Below are 16,649 nucleotides of genomic sequence, written 5' to 3' on the forward strand. Positions count from 1 at the left end.
CCACCTGATTATTACCTTGAGTATTTTTCTAACTTCTTAACTTTTGCTCCAGTCAGCTAGCATATCTATGAATTTGTTGAACAGTATAACTGAAAATTATCAATTGTCTGAGAAAACATAAACCAAGCGAATGATTAACTCTTTTGCCAAATTATTAAACATATATGATTCGAGCATTTACTATTAAATTTCTAATAAGCGAGGTTAGATCTCGTGATGAACATATCATCACCACCGTCAAACAATTCAACATTACTTTTAAGTTTTAACACTAAGCAAACAAGCAACTTAAATATAAAACAAGAACTAATAATCAGAGTAGACCTTTGTACTCAGTTTTATTTTTATTTTTTTTTATCACAAGCATCAAAGATATAAAATTCCCCTAAAAAAAAGAAAAAAATAAAGAAGATGAAAATGGTCGGGTCGGGTCGGTAAACCCTGGAAACGGGTCTACAAAACCCAAATGCCTAAAGTATAAACCCATCACTCCATTAGCATCAAAACACAGCAGTCTTGCCTTGCCCCCTTTGTTGAAATGCACTTGTGACTCTCACCCAAAATCACCCAAAGATGAAATACTCTCGTCTAATCTCCCAAACCCTAACACTAATTTCTAAAAACCCTAACCCTAATCTCCCCAAATCAATCCCCAACCTACCCCTCTTCAAGACCCCACCTTGCTCATCAAGAACCGTGTTTTCACCACGTGGGTACTCAACAGAAGCACAATTTTCCCCAACAGAAAGAGTCTCAGCGATCGTAGATGAGTTATCAGGGCTGACCCTTCTCGAAGTTTCGGATTTGACTGACATTTTGGTGAAGAAATTGGATGTTCAAGACATTCCTGTGATGGGTGTGATGATGCCTGGAATGGGGTTTGGAACGCGGGGTGGGGGGCCGAAAGGCGGGGTTGCGAAAGCGGAGGAAGTGGCGGAGAAGACTGCTTTTGATTTGAAATTGGAGGGGGGGTTTGATGCTAGTGTGAAGATCAAGATTATTAAGGAGGTGAGGGCGTGTACTGATTTGGGGTTGAAGGAGGCGAAGGATTTGGTGGAGAAGGCGCCGACTTTGTTGAAGAAAGGGGTTACAAAGGAGGAGGGGGAGAAGATTATTGCCAAGTTGAAGGAGATTGGAGCAAAGGTTTCGATGGAATAAGGTATATTTGATTGGCATCACCTTGTGGACTTTCCTTTTTATGGTATATGTAATGCAATGAATTTGAACGTAGGTGCATTTTAGGATGTATGCGTATACTTGAACATAGGTGCATTTTAGGATGTATGCGTATATGAGATTGTGTTGGGAATGTAGTAAGAGTGTTTATGCATACATTTTTGCTTTTGTTTCATGGATGAGGAATGGTGAAATTGGGAGATTTGATGGTGCATTTGACTTGCTATGTACTTAATTCTTGCATTAATTGTAGACACAAGTGCATATTTCATTAACTTACATTAGCTCAGTTTGCCTGTGGAGAATACTACAATAGAGGCGGAGCTAGAACGTAAGTACTAGCTGTTACGTTTAGAACAGATGTGGTTTTATGTAAGGGAATTTGGCTGCTATCTTTGTGAAACCATAAACTGTTCTGTGCTTTAGAATTTTTTTTATAGGCTGTTGCTAATGGTTAGAACTTAGAATGTTTTAGAAATCCACTTTCGCTATATAATTGAAGAAGATGTCATTATTATTGTATCTAGAATAAGACTGAGGTATTAATTGGAGTAAAAGGTTGATTGTGGGGGAAGTTCCAAAAGTTAATTGCACGTTCATGGTATACAATTTTTTTATTACAAGATGCAATGTGTTTTCTGCAAAAAAAGTTTAAACTATAAACTCACGCGATGAGGAAAGGTAGTAAAAATAAAAGGACTCTTTTATATAAAGTAGTGAATAAAATAGTTATATTTAGTAGAGAAATTAGTGCTTTATTACTTATTACTTATATGTTCAATATGTGGGGCTAATAGTTTATGGAATATGATGTAGGTTATCTATATAATCCCCATAGTTTTTGGGCCGTAGTCCATTAGGTTATATTTTGAGGGTTTTTAATTCCCATTTAAGTGATGTCATCCCCACAAATGACTCCCTTCTTGGATTGTGATCCGTAGCTTTTCTCCCGTTTGAGGTTGCTTAACTCTTCAAGTAGTGGATTTTTTGCAGCTAATCCACCCAAGTTTATCTTTTTGTTTTCTTTATCTCATGCATTCATTGTTATCGAATCCTCTCCTACATTAATCTGCTGTGTTTCAAGCTTCGGTTGTCAGTAGTGAACGGGGAAACATTTCCTCACATGAATTACATCGAACATCACTTTTGGTTCCTGATAATAGTTAAACTTGCAAATGATAATATTCTTACACTTCTAGGAAGTCGATGAAACATATCCTTTCAGAGCATGTAAAAGAAAATAAACAGACAAATGAGATTTAAAATTATGTAATCTCATGGTCTGCAATTGTTATATGTTAGAGGATGTCTCTCTATGTTTGTAGCGTTTAGATGGAAATCGTATGTACCTACTACCTAGTAGGCATCTGCTTTACATATCCATGTGCTTCCATGTTCATCATGTTGGTTCAAATTATGACATTTCATGAGTTGAATTTCCAACCGCTTGAAAGGCATTTCTTTTCTGAAAGTATTTTGTGTGATTACAAATTTGTCTATTTAGTGTGATTACAATTTATTTCTTTTTTTATTTTGTTGCTAAAATTACAATTGGTTTCTTGTTATGACTCTTGCTCATCAACTACAGAACTTTTCAGGCTTCTTGTGAAGTGCAAGGTTATGGTTTCTTCAGGAAGAACTGTATTGACCATGTTTCGCCTCATTAGTGGTGGGCAATAGAGGATTATTCATTAAAATCCTTTTTTGAGTTTTACGGTTACTCTTTAAAAGCGATGCCCATTCTAAATCTAGTTAGCATTTGGATTGTTTGCTCATTGAAATTTCTTTAGTTTTTTAGTAAACACTAGATTAAATGAGATTTGTAATTGATGAAAGAGATCAAAGGTTACTAGGAGCTTCAGCCTTGCATGTTTACAATAATCTTATGAAGTTACACACGTGGCTAAGCAGCGATCTGATCTGCTTTGCATTTTGTACAAACTACATAATGAGACATCTCTTTGGATATTACTTGCATGTTTTAGAATCCTCTCATATTTCTTTTATATAACATTTTGGTCTAGTAGTTTTTTGAATATTCTAAAGCTTATTTTTTACTATGGTTTTAATAGAATCCCTTCATATTTCTTTTGTATAACATTTTGGTCCAGTAGTTTTTTGTTTATTATAAAGCTTGCAATGTTTTTGATATCATACTCTGTACAATTAGGTTAGGTTGCAGTGAAAAATATGTTGTTTCAACAAATATGTTCCTCTTTCTCATTATTTTTGGAATGAGATTAAAGGAAAGCTAAATAAATTGAAAAGAAATATATTATAGTTTGTCTCAAGTGATCGATTTCCTGTTTTGTGATGATCAAAAGTGATGGCTAGGCATTTGTGAAGATAGACATGATAGAGTGTATATTGATTTTTCTGATGTGTAAAATAATTTATAAAAGTTAGATGTTATAAAATTAAAATTTTGGTAATTATTTTTATATGAGTGTTAATTTAGTTATAATATTAGAAAAAGTTTTTTGATGAAATTTATTCTAAATATATTTTGATTATACTAATTAATAAATTTATATTACCAAATCTAATAAAATATTTTATTATAATATGTACATAAATTATTATTGAATTTAAAATCTCCAATTTAACACAAATATATTAAAATATAGAAAATAAAAAATAAACTAGTAAAACTATTAGCAAGATATGACTCGTTTAAACAGCATAAAATGTAAAATCTATATTTAAATTGCAGAGAAAAACTTGTTATATGCGATTTGATTCATATTTTTTTTTTTTAATAAAAAAAAGAGTAGAACGATGTTGATAATTTATCGGGTCGCTAGAATATATCAAGTACTTACTCAATCTCTACGGCGACTCATTTAAGCCACTGAAATGCTATTATATATCATTCCGTTAACTTTTAAAAACAAAACTAACAGAAATGTAGATGTGTTAACCGATTGTTGATGTGGCAGATTAGTGAGTATTAGACACTGATTATTCACTTTGTAATCAACACACAAATATATATAACACTGACTTAACAAAGGACTATCAGTGTCACTTATCTTAGAATCAACTGTTAAGGAAGTGGCTTCTTATAAATGTAAATAGTTTTTATCAAGTGCCAATAGTGATCTCTATTTTCTCAAATCGGGCGTTAGAACCAAGTAGCAGAACATCATTCACGGAACACAGTGGAAGGGACTTGCATTAATCCTGCAAATATAGGATAATCGGCAGTTTCGAGCTCCATGGGTTTTGGAATACATTAAGCTTTTCCATTCCCTCGTAGGATTAAATAAACAGTCTAGATTGGGGTTCAAAGTTTTTAAAGGATTAAACAAAAAGGATAGATTATTGAAGAACAGAAAATGTGACCATGAACATGAAATGACCTCATCACTTCAAAACATTAACTTGACATCCAAGATTTTAGTGTAAATACGGGACATGACAGAGAGTAGATACAATTAACATAGACATGCGCCAGTATCAAGGATATAGAAGCTGATATCTGATTAGTAAACATAGATTAGTAAACATAGGCAGATGTTTTTATTATTGTTTTGCCATGGCAGATTTACAAGTCATTGTCACATGTCTGACTTGTCAGCAAGGGTAGATATTATTAACGGTAAACTGTTGAACTTAATGTTTACTGTTAGTTTTATTTTTAAAAGTTAACGAAATGATATATAATAACATTTTAGTGGTTTAAATGAGTCGCCGTGAAGATTGGGTAACTATTTGATACTCCCCCCGTCCCACCAGGTAGTTTACGTTCACTGTTTGCACGCATTTTGATGCTCTTATTAAGAATAGATCAATAATAATTTTTAAAATTATTTTTTTTCTGAATAAAAGTTTAGACATCAAACTTTTTTTCAATATTTTTTTTAAAATATATATATATATATATAATGTAAGTATATTTTGTAGGATTTTTAAAATGCGTGTCAAAAAGTAAAGTAAAGAACCTGGTGGGAGGGAGTCTGGCAGGCAATCTATTATATATCTAATAGAAGAACTTTGAGTAATTTAATTCGGAATGACAAATATGCCCTTTGCTTATTATACATATATTTATATATATTAAGGTTGTTATTGTCTTTTAATACTAACGTATTTATTAGTCATTAATGTGTAATCATTAATATACATTAATTACTTTTAAATTAAAACTTCAATACATATACGTATATTATATTTATAATTATGATTTAATAATAAATAAATAAATGTCCAGTGTTGTAAAAAGTATAAATCTAGAAAATCTACGATTAATCAGGATGATTAATCTAATAGAGCAACTTTTTGCCAAATCGGATCAAAATCCGTCCAACTATACATTAATCGGTTAATCGCCATTTTTTTGAATGATTAATATAATAGAGCAACTTTTTGTCAAATCGGAACGAAATCCGTCCAACTATACATTAATCGGTTGATCGCCATTTTTTAGAAAATTGTATGTATCTATAAATGATATTTAATTATTACGATTTAATAAAATAATATATATACATACGTATATATATATTAGAATAATTATAAATATAGTATATAACTATATTACAAAGAATCCAGAACAGAATCCAAAACAGAACCCAGAATAGAATCCAAAACAGAATCCAGAATAGAATCATGTATATGTTCTTTACATGATTAATATCACATAGAATCATGTTATTTTTAATTCATAATTGTTGTTAAACATGCTAGATACTATTATTATTCATAATAAATGGTTAATTAGCTTAAAGTTAGAATTTAATTCAAGTTTTAGATGAGATTCTACGTTCGATTCCAAAGTGTTCTTTTTTGTTCTTCTTTTAAGGGTGTTCTGTTTTAAGCAATGCCCTATATATATAGACACATATTAACCAATTAATCATCGATTTAACTGAATTTTGCCAAATCCGGTTAAAAATCCGTCCGATTATCGATTAATCGGCCGATTTTTAAAATATTCCATTATAATGATTTAATAAAATCATATATCTATATATATGGATAATTATAAATATAATACATAACTATATGACAAAGACTGTGATTCGGCAATAATCTCATTTTTTATATCAAATTTTCAATAATTTTAGAAGAGTGATAATTTAATTATATAATAAAATGTTAAATAGTGTATATTTTTTGTATTTATATTTTTTAATAAATATGATAATAGTGAGGATAGATGTGTACACATATACATCAACATAATATGACTTAAAATATGAATAAATATTAAATTTAAATAGTTTCAAAAAAATAATATTAAATTTAAATTATTTTTATATTATAAATTATCTCAATTTGAGAAAGATGAACAAAGAAATACAAGATATATTGGAAAAATAATTTAAAGCAACCCGTGCTTCGCACGGGTTAAGAAGCTAGTTTGATATAAAACTCATAATTTATCTGCAAGCTGTGCAAGGAGAAAACTCAGAAAAGGTTAAAAGGAAAACGGGATAAATATCAAGCTGGTGACTCGTTTCGTCCAAATGTATCAATTGAGTGACTGATTTTCAAATTGACTCAAATTAGACACTCATTAGAAAATTTTGTATCGAAAATATTACTCTATCGTTAGTCGAAAATTTGAAAATATTATATATTGAGTTTCACACATTTTTTATGAATGGTATTACATCCAAATGAAAGATTCCGAGTCCTACTATTTTTGCTAATATTTTTAGATTTTTAAAATTTTATCAACTATTTATTTTTAATTTTTTGATTGTTTTATTTGATTTAAATAAAAATAAATAGGAGATAAATTTTTAAAAATCTAAAAATATTATCTAAAATACTAGAATTCGGAATCTTTCATTTAGATGTAATACTATTCATAAAAAATGTGCGAAACTCAATATATAGTACTTTCAAAATTTCGACTAACGAAAGAGTGATATTTTTGATACAAATTTTTCTAATGAGGGGCTCATTTGAGTCAATTTAGGAATCAGTCACTCAATTGATACATTTGGACGAAACGAGTCACCAACTTGATATTTATACCAAAGGAAAACAAATACAAGACGAAAAGTATCTCCGAGTAAATATCGTTTTCTTGAGAAACAAGCTGAGAATAATAATTGGTTCGGTGTGTGGGCGATTCAAAACACTGCCACATTCCACATTGTAGTACTCATTGTAGTTAGTTTTTGAAATTGAAAACCAGCTGATCAGCTGACGATTGAACTTTTGTGTTGCCAAAAAGGGGCAATATATATAGGTTATGACGGCGTCACCGTCGGAGGATTGGCAGTGGGAGAATGCCATCGCCGGCTCTGCCGCCGGTCTTGTTACTGTTTCTTTCTCTCATCCCCTCGACGTTGTTCGTACCCGCTTCCAAGGTACCTACTCTCTCCCTCTCTCTCTCTCCCCCTCCCTCCCTCCCTCTTCCTCTACCCCCCTCTGTCTCTCTCTCTCTCCCTCTCTCTCTCCAGGGGTATATAAGATTGATTAATTTGTCTACTCTGTGTCTCCCAGTGAACGATGGACGAATGTCGAATCTTCCAACCTACAAGCACACTCCCCACGCTCTTTTCAATATTGCTCGCACTGAGGTCTGTGTTCTACACTCTTAGCTCTTTGCGCATCTCCAGTTATTTATGCCTATAGGTACAATTCACCTTTTACTTGTGTTACTCCAACATCGAAACCTAATGAAATACTCGCTTCCACATCTCCCAATTTTGCACATTTCTTAAACTTGTATAAATTCCAGATGCACATTCCATCTTTATATGCCCAAATTTCATACAGTATGATAACGTCACTCCAATCAATTTATGGTATCAAGATTGATAATACTATGCGCCGTTTGGTTACAAGGATCGGAATGAGGTGGAATTGAATGTGATCACATCCTGTGAACGATGTTTTAGGTGAAACAGAAGGATGCACAAGGAAAGAATGAAAAAAAGTGCAATTCTCTGTGATAAAGATTGTAAAGAATAACAGTACAAAAGAGGAATTCAAATAAGTTGTTCAGCAGTTCTAGTTTAAATTGGTATGTTGAAACAAATAAGTGGGTTCGAAATATAAATATTTATCTAAAAAATATCGCAAATTTTTTGTCTATCCTCACTTCATAGTTCATTTTATTTCTTCCAAACAAACAGAGTTAGAGATGACCACGTCTTCAATAGTGTCCAGCTTATATTGTAGTTACAATATATCTTATAATATATAATTCTTTTTTTTTTTTCCAATCAGATGATATGTAAGCAGCCAATTTGTTTGCTTGTTATGTTTGAGTTATCCAGTCAACACGATACCTCTTTAGATGCTGAGTAATGTTAGTTTCCTTATGTACTCAATTACGGTAAGACATCTAGGATTTGTATTCATTGAGTTCTAGAAGCAAGTCTGGTTTTTTCATAACATCATTTTTCCAAGTATTGTACTACAAGATCTTATACTAATTTAAAGAAGTTTAACTTTTGAATTTGCTTTTGGCTTTGTTCAAGTAACAGCAGCATTGACTATTTTGGCATTAGTGTGCATTTCTCACTTGAATTTCCTTGGTGAAAGTGTCAACTTTTGTGTTTGCAGGCTATTTCTGTGGAGTTTGTTGTCATATGTAGTTGGTATTTAAAGTATATTTCATGTGTAGACATTATTTCAATTTTTGTTCAGACAACCATTTCAGATGATGCAAGATATTATTAGTTTGTTATACTACAAGTGACTAAAATTTTCTTTTTCCTTCTTTCTCCCAGGGTTTTCGAGGTCTTTATGCAGGGTTTTATCCTGCAGTTCTTGGTTCAACTGTTTCATGGGGGTTATATTTCTTCTTGTAAGTTCCTACTCGGAGTTGTACATGATGCCTGTCCATCAGAGAGGACATTTTATACCCCGTTGAGTTTATAAGTATATGACTGCTTCAAATTTTTACTTGCTCAAACACTTGATAGGTGTGCCCTGTCCTGCATGTGCTTATATATATAGATTTTTATTATTGACAGGGTGAGTATCTGTTTTAGGAATCTGCTTATAATATTGTGAGAATCCCGTTTGTTTGTTCCATACAATTTACATGGTGATGTAACTTCTTATGTTACAGATTTGTTAGGAACTGGCAATGGGAATATATGATGATGTCTACACAAGGGTGATCCATCTTAGGAGAATATCTGTATATGTCTTAGGAGCTCACTAGAATACATTAACCTTTCTAGAATGAAGTTGTAACTAGTTTAGGGAGAAGTGAAGAAATAACTGTTGTTCAGTAATTTGTCTAAAAGCTTATTATTATTTTTCGGTATAGATTTATATCTTTCTATTTTTTTTAGCTTAAAATTTATATATAGGTTAGACATTTTACATTAAGTATTTTGGGAATTTAGGTTTGTTGCATGTTACAAAATTTTCTATTTATTTACCATCTTATATATGTTATCTAACATATATTATAAATACTACTATAATTTTAACACTGAATAATCGTTCCGAGTACTCTCTGATTATTCTGAGTTATCATTATGTTGTACTCTTAACCGATTTTAGATTTTTACAACACTGTTTATATTATGTCCTTTTTGCCTGAGATGTATTCCTCTTACTTTTCTCTTGATAGCTATCCAAGGAAATCCACTGAATATTGGTTGATATTGAGTGGAGAACTTTCTTTAATTATTCATGTAGTTCATTCCTCATTCTGTTTCAGCTATAGTAAAGCCAAACAAAGGTACCTAAGTAGCAGGGAGGAGCTAACCCCAGGCCTTCATCTTGCTTCAGCTGCTGAAGCAGGAGCATTGGTTAGTGATGACATTAACTGATTTGGTTGCTTTAAGGAACGGAAGTAAACATATGGTACTGCAGTAACAACTTGGTGGATTTGCAGGTCTCTTTATGCACCAATCCGATCTGGCTAGTGAAAACAAGATTGCAACTTCAGACACCTCAGCAGCATACTCAACCATATTCTGGCTTCCATGGTCTGCTCTGCCTCCTATATATTGGATTCTTTTAATTTTATGAGCTTCTATTAATTTGTGCCCAGTTACTTGCATTTAGGTATCCACACTGCTACATAAAACTCAGATGCTCGATAGAATGTAATAATTAGTTTAGATTCGCCTTTCTTTATTTTATTATGGGAAATTATTAATAGCACCCCTTTGGTATTTTCTTTTATGTATGGTTAAATAATATATATATTAATATCTAATAAATATTTGTGGTGTTACCATTCATAAAAGTCAATACCAGAGTGGTACTGTTAATAATTTACATCCACGTTTATGGTCTGTTTAACATTTACTTGACACTTGAATAACAGAATGGTATTTTAAATGAGAGATCATATACATAATGACACCACTTGTAAGTCAAAAAATGTGCAGTGGTACCACTCATAAAAGGCAATATCAGAGGGTTACCATTCATAATTTCCCTTTTATTATTAATAACATGTATGAAGTGACATCCTTTCAAGACAACCGTTTTCCATGTCTCTTATATTTCTATTTCAGCTTCTTTTTGTAACTCTCAGGTGCTATAAGAACTATACTAAAAGAAGAAGGGTGGAGGGCGCTTTACAAAGGACTTGTTCCTGGTCTTTTTCTGGTTAGATTTGTTACTATTTCAATTTTCTATCATCTCTCGTTGTCTGCTGTTAAGTGCTCTAGTGATTAAGGTCACCGAGTGTTATAACTTTTAACAAACTCACAAAATGCCCTCCATTTATTATAAATAAAGTAATCTCTACTTTCAGTTTTTTTACCCCATATTTTGTTTCCTTTTTTAGACAGCAATTTTGGTTCAAATTGCTGGATGATTATTCATAAAAAGTTGAGTTATAATATACCTTGTAAATTTTATATCACCCAGCATAATGGATTATTCTGTTCTTCAGCAGGTTACTCATGGTGCTATTCAGTTTACGGCATACGAAGAGCTTCGTAAAGTTTTTGTTAACTACAGGTCTCGAGATGATGAAACAAATATGAATAGTGATAATTTGTTGGTAAGTCAGCGCTCTCTTTTGAAGCTTTGTATTTACTTAAATACTCAAAGAAAGATGGTTTTGTTTCACTAGAATATCAAATTATGAGTATTAACTATCATATGTCACTCGTATTTGTACGGCATAGTTCTAGTTGTGTATCAGTAAAAATTAGAGAACGTGTAGTTTAGTTGTGTATTAGTAAAATTAGAGGATAAATGACACCAAAAGGCAAGACAATGTGTCATGTGTGCACTGTATGAATTTTGGACCCTCAGCTTGATTGCATTTACGGGTAGGCAACCCTCACTAACATTGAGTCACATATTTACTGACAGAGCTCTGTTGACTATGCAACACTTGGAGCTTCCTCCAAATTAGCAGCAGTTCTCGTAACATACCCATCACAGGTTTTGTATGAACCTTCTACCTTTTTCTTGTCCTTGAAAATTACAAATAGCTATCAGCTAGTATCAGTCAAATTTGTGGTGCTAAAATTGTTTTTTCTGTTCATAACTTTAGGTCATGCGTGCTCGATTGCAGGTGTGGAAGTGTTCTTTTTCTCTGACTGATATTAGTTTTATACATGCATTACCATCCACTAATGTCGTATCTTTCTCATACTGTAGCAACGACCAAGCATAGATGGTGTTCCGAGATATTCCGATAGCTGGCATGTTATAAAAGAAACTGCAAGGTAAGGTATATAGTATGAAAGCAGCATGATAAAGGAAAGCTATTTTATTGTCTCCTTTGCTGAGTCATGTTAACGACCTTTTCAAATGGCTTGCCAGTAGAACATCGGACCTATGTTCTGTCACGACTTGTATACCTAACAGGACATTTAGATACAAGGAAAATAATCTGAATTAGTTTTAAACTATAAAGTTCAATATACTATGTCTTATCTATAGTTCCGCATCTTTGATGAGATCAACTGGTTGATAAACATGTTAAGCTTCTTGCAATATTAAGGATGAGAATGATTTGTTCTTTGCCAGTAAACTAATTTGTCATTCAGGAGCTCTAGGTGTTTCGTGTTTTGGTAACCGAGTTGCTTGTCCCACCTGCAGATTTGAAGGTCTTCGAGGTTTCTACAAGGGTATTACAGCGAACCTGTTGAAAAATATCCCTGCGGCTTCATTGACATTTATAGTGTACGAGAACGTTTTGAACACGCTAAAACTGGCAAGGGTGAAGGACTGACTGACAATAGATGTCAAAGGAAAAGGACTAACATCATTTATTTCATGGGTTTAGATTAGTAGGTGTTCATTATTTGTTCTACTGCTTGTAGTAACTTGTAAGCAATAATATGTGCAGTAGCAATAGGAACATAAGTTTTAGTTTCTGGCCGTGACAGATCAATATGATTTTTTGGATGCAAAGTATAAATCATATCGTTGCAAGCCTGTCATGTAAATCACTAATGGAAATTTATTTATTTCTTGCATCAGATTTTTTTTAATGTTCAAGTGTAGTGAGTTCAGGGAAATTATTTGAAGTCATCTTAAACCCATATTTATCATCTCCTTGTATATTTTTCTTTTGAAAAATAAATTCTTTAAATAATTTTTCATTCTCTTATCGTAAAATCAATATACTTATATAAAGGAGAAGCGAGGGGCGTGTAGGTGGCGCCTCTCACATCGCTCCGTTCTATTTTTCTAATTTTCTGGAATTTTTGGATGAAAAATATCAAAAATTAGAACTACCTTTTTTTAGTTTCGGATATATTAGAAACAAGTTTCAGAATCTGATTTTGTTTTAGATTATTTATGGAAGATAGTAGCTTGAAAGTTTTAATCTGATTTTGTTTCAGATTATTTAATCATGGAAAAGAGTAGCACACAAGTCTCTCTGCACCTATAAATTGTATGGTTTTGGATCATTTAAACACAACCTCCTCTCTCAATACCACAACCCCACCTCTCTTTGGTTGGATGAAAAATATCAAAAATTAGAACAACCTTTTTTTAGTTCCGAGTATATTAGAAGCAAGTTTCAGAATCTGATTTTGTTTCAGATTATTTATGGAATATAGTAGCTTGAAAGTTTTAATCTGATTTTGTTTCAGTGCTCGATTTCTAACTCGGTGGTGCCGTTCTTCTGCAACGATAAGTCAAGACTGTTTATACAGTATTAAATTTAGTTTCGGGTATATTAGAAGCAAGTTTCAGAATCTAATTTTGTTAAAGATTATTTATGGAATATAGTAGCTTGAAAGTTTTAATATGATTTTGTTCCAGTGCTCGATTTCTAACTCGGTGTTGCCGTTCTTCTGCAACGATAAGTGAAGGCTGTTTATACAGTATTAAAAAAATAAAGGTTGTTGCAAGCAAAGGTAGTTATAGACCGCTATGTTGGAGTCGACAAATCCAAATCCTATATTATAATACTTGAGTCTACCACACTATCCAGTTAACCAATCAGAAAAGAGGAATTATTTTAGGACCAATCAGAAGCTATTCCTAAATTTTAGACCAATAATAATCCTTATTCAACTTTCTTTCTACTAAATTTTAAGCAATATGCAGTTAACCAATCACAAAAGAGGAGCTATTTTAGGAGCCAATCAAAAAACTATTCCTAAATTTTAGACCAATGATAATACTTATTCAACTTTCCTTCTACTAAATTTTAACCAATATGTAGTTAACCAATCACAAAAGAGGAGCTATTTTAAGAACCAATCAGAAAAAAGAGCTATTTTAGAACCAATCAGAATTATTACGTGTCGTACATGATTTTTCGAGTATCATACGAGATAGAATTAAATATTTCTTATTTTATAATAGTTAACCAATCACAAAAGAAGAGCTATTTTAAGAACCAATCAGAAGAAAGAGTTATTTTAGAACCAATCAGAATTTGTTCCTAAATTTTAGACCAATAATATCTCTTATTCTACTTTCTTTCTACTAAATTTTACACTTTCCTTCTACTAAATTTTAACCAATATGTAGTTAAACAATTACAAAAAAGGAGCTATATTAGGAACCAATATGACGTTAGCCAATCACAAAAAAAGAACTAATTTACGACTAATAATATGACGATTAGAACGAGTTTTTTATTTACTTGATTGAAAAAATACAATCTCCTCATTAACATGTATTACGTGTCGTACATGATTTTTCGAGTATTATACGAGATAAAATTAAATATTTCCTATTTTGTAAAATTAAATTTATACTCATCCAAATAAATATCGTAATTATAAGTATAAATATATAATTACAGTGAGAGAAACAATATAAAATTAATTAAGTTATGACCAATTTTAAAAATTTCACAATGACTTTATAATTTACTAGGACAAAATTTTCATTATGTCAGTGGTTGAAAATAGATATAAAAATCAAATATATTTATTTTTTTAAATACATAATATTTTGTTTAGATGAGTGAATATTTACAAATGTATACTTTTACGACATGCTCTATTGAATTTAATAATTTATATTATTTCATAAATAAGTTAAGTGCATACAAATTTTCAAAAACATGGCTACAAAGACTAATCATGCAAATAAAAATATATTAATCCATAAAAATTAATTAAATTATATAATTATAATATAATAATAATGACTGATATCGGGGGACGCATTCATTGATCTGATCAAACTTAATCCGACGTTACTTTATTCAATATGAGAAATCGGAAAAATGTATGATACTGAAATTACTTGCATCGCTGCCGTCCCCTTCCTCTAAGTTGAGGTTAATGCCACATGTAAAGATGCAACATAAAAATGCGAGGATTAAATATTTGAATGAGCAAAATTTACGATATTATAATCCACGAAAAATATATCATCATCAATCCATATTATTGTCACATGAGAATTATCCGATAATTATGAATAAATAAAATGATTTTAACTATATAGTAGTAGCGAGACCGAGAATTTTAAGGAATTCTTAAATTTAGACAATAGGATGTTCAAAAGAATAGTCAAAAATGTGATTTTACATGAGCCTAAATTTTTTATGACTAATCAATATTTATAATTTTAGATCAATTTGATAAATCTTCTTTTAAATTATGCGAGTCTTCTTCAATCTTCACATCCTACAGATTTATTTACTTGATTGAAAAAATACAATCTCCAGATTAACATGTATTATGTGTCGTACATGAATTTTCGAGTATTATACGAGATAATATTAAATATTTTCTATTTTATAAAATTAAATTTATACTCATCTACATAAATATCGTAACTATAAGTATAAATATATAATTACAGTGAGAGAAATAATATTTAAATTAATACAAGTTAGCATTCGGAATGACAAATTTTTAGAAATTTAACAGTGACTTTATAATTTACTGGCACAAAATTTTCATTATATTAGTGGTTGAAAATAGATATAAAAATAACACATATGTATCTTTTTAAATACATAATATTTCTTTTAGATGAGTGAATATTTACAAATGTATATTTTTACGGCATGCTCTATTGAATTTAATAATTTATATTATTCCATAAATAAGTTAAGTGCATAAAAATTTCCTAAAATATGGCTACAAAGACTAATCATGCAAATAAAAATAAATTAATGCATAAAAATTAATTAAATTATGTAATTATAATTATAATAAATAATAATGACTGATGTTAGATTATCTCAAACGGCGTTGGATATAATCGTTGGCTAAATGGGACCTGTAAGACATTATGTAAAATTTGCTGAACCTGTACGACATTTTGCTTCAATGGTATTGGCTATATTGGTTGACTATAATTTAAAAATAGTATGTGATTAATATTTTAGATTGTTAAAATAGAATATATATGATGTGCAATCTTTTTACAAATTTCTTACAAACCTGTAGAGGTTCGACAAATTTAGTTATCCATAGGAGGTTGGCTAAAATTATAAATAACAGCTGAGTATGGTTGGAGCATGAGTTTTTCGAGCTGTTGGCTAAATTTTTTTATTTTTAGTATGCTAACTCACTTTTTAGCTAAGGGCTTTCACTGGTTGTAGATGCTCTTGGGGGATGCATTCACCGATTTGATCGAACTTAATCCATCATTACTTTATTCAATACGAGAAATCGGAAAAATTTATGATCCTGAAATTACTTGCCCCGCTCCCGTCCCCATTCTCTAAGGAGTCATTTGTTAAATCTAGATAGCTGTTCTGGATGACTGGAAATCTAGATGATCTGTTAATATGAATTTCTGAATGAATCACGTTATTTGTTAACAATGATTTAAATCTATCTAAATGATGATAATTTTGAAATATGTTTTCGTAAATGATTAATGTCATATTTCCAGAAGCCTTCCTTCGCTCTTAATTTATATTTATTAATATAAAAATTTATTCTCTCATGTTCATGCATCACTCTTTTCCCCCATTTTTGTTTATATATTAAGAAAATTAAAAATAAAATGGAGAGTTTTTTTTTTTGAAACCATAAAATGGAGAGTTTAAAGAATATTGGTAGAATTGACATCTTAAAAATATAACAAGTTTTTAGTAACTATATATATTATATTATATTTGATGGCTAATTAGAAGATGC

The 16,649-nt window shown here is 31.0% G+C and overlaps 1 protein-coding gene and 1 non-coding gene across 4 annotated transcripts; both read left to right on the plus strand.

The window, feature by feature from the left end:
• The first annotated feature begins 410 nt into the window (after positions 1-410).
• On the plus strand, positions 411-3,147 carry LOC108193889 (uncharacterized). Its single transcript, XR_010285931.1, has 2 exons — positions 411-1,159; positions 2,775-3,147. It is a non-coding gene; the product is annotated as an uncharacterized LOC108193889 (transcript).
• A 4,064-nt stretch (positions 3,148-7,211) lies between these two features.
• Positions 7,212-12,569, plus strand: LOC108193949 (folate transporter 1, chloroplastic). 3 transcript variants are annotated; one of them, XR_001801330.2, is made up of 11 exons: positions 7,212-7,502; positions 7,639-7,715; positions 8,874-8,950; positions 9,821-9,911; positions 9,998-10,091; positions 10,649-10,722; positions 11,012-11,122; positions 11,440-11,516; positions 11,624-11,644; positions 11,731-11,798; positions 12,175-12,314. XR_001801330.2 is itself a non-coding variant. In XM_017360808.2 (11 exons), exons 1-11 carry the CDS (start codon positions 7,385-7,387, stop codon positions 12,305-12,307), a joined length of 936 nt encoding a protein of 311 aa, XP_017216297.1. In that variant the 5' UTR covers positions 7,214-7,384; the 3' UTR covers positions 12,308-12,569. The 3 variants fall into 3 exon arrangements, 2 of the variants coding, with proteins under 2 accessions (XP_017216297.1, XP_017216298.1); XM_017360808.2 differs by having other exon boundaries at positions 7,214-7,502; positions 11,440-11,511; positions 12,175-12,569; XM_017360809.2 differs by having other exon boundaries at positions 7,214-7,502; positions 11,015-11,122; positions 11,440-11,511; positions 12,175-12,569.
• Positions 12,570-16,649: the final 4,080 nt, after the last annotated feature.

This window comes from Daucus carota, chromosome 7 (genome assembly GCF_001625215.2).
Source record: "Daucus carota subsp. sativus chromosome 7, DH1 v3.0, whole genome shotgun sequence".
NCBI classification, from domain to species: Eukaryota; Viridiplantae; Streptophyta; class Magnoliopsida; order Apiales; family Apiaceae; genus Daucus; species Daucus carota.

Coding starts and splice junctions, on each gene's coding strand:
- LOC108193949 (XM_017360808.2), top strand. CDS start 7,385: ATGACGGCGTCACCGTCGGAGGATTGGCAGTGGGAGAATGCCATCGCC. Junction 11,123..11,439: donor TGAATAGTGATAATTTGTTG/GTAAGTCAGCGC, acceptor ATTTACTGACAG/AGCTCTGTTGACTATGCAAC. Junction 11,799..12,174: donor GTTATAAAAGAAACTGCAAG/GTAAGGTATATA, acceptor TCCCACCTGCAG/ATTTGAAGGTCTTCGAGGTT.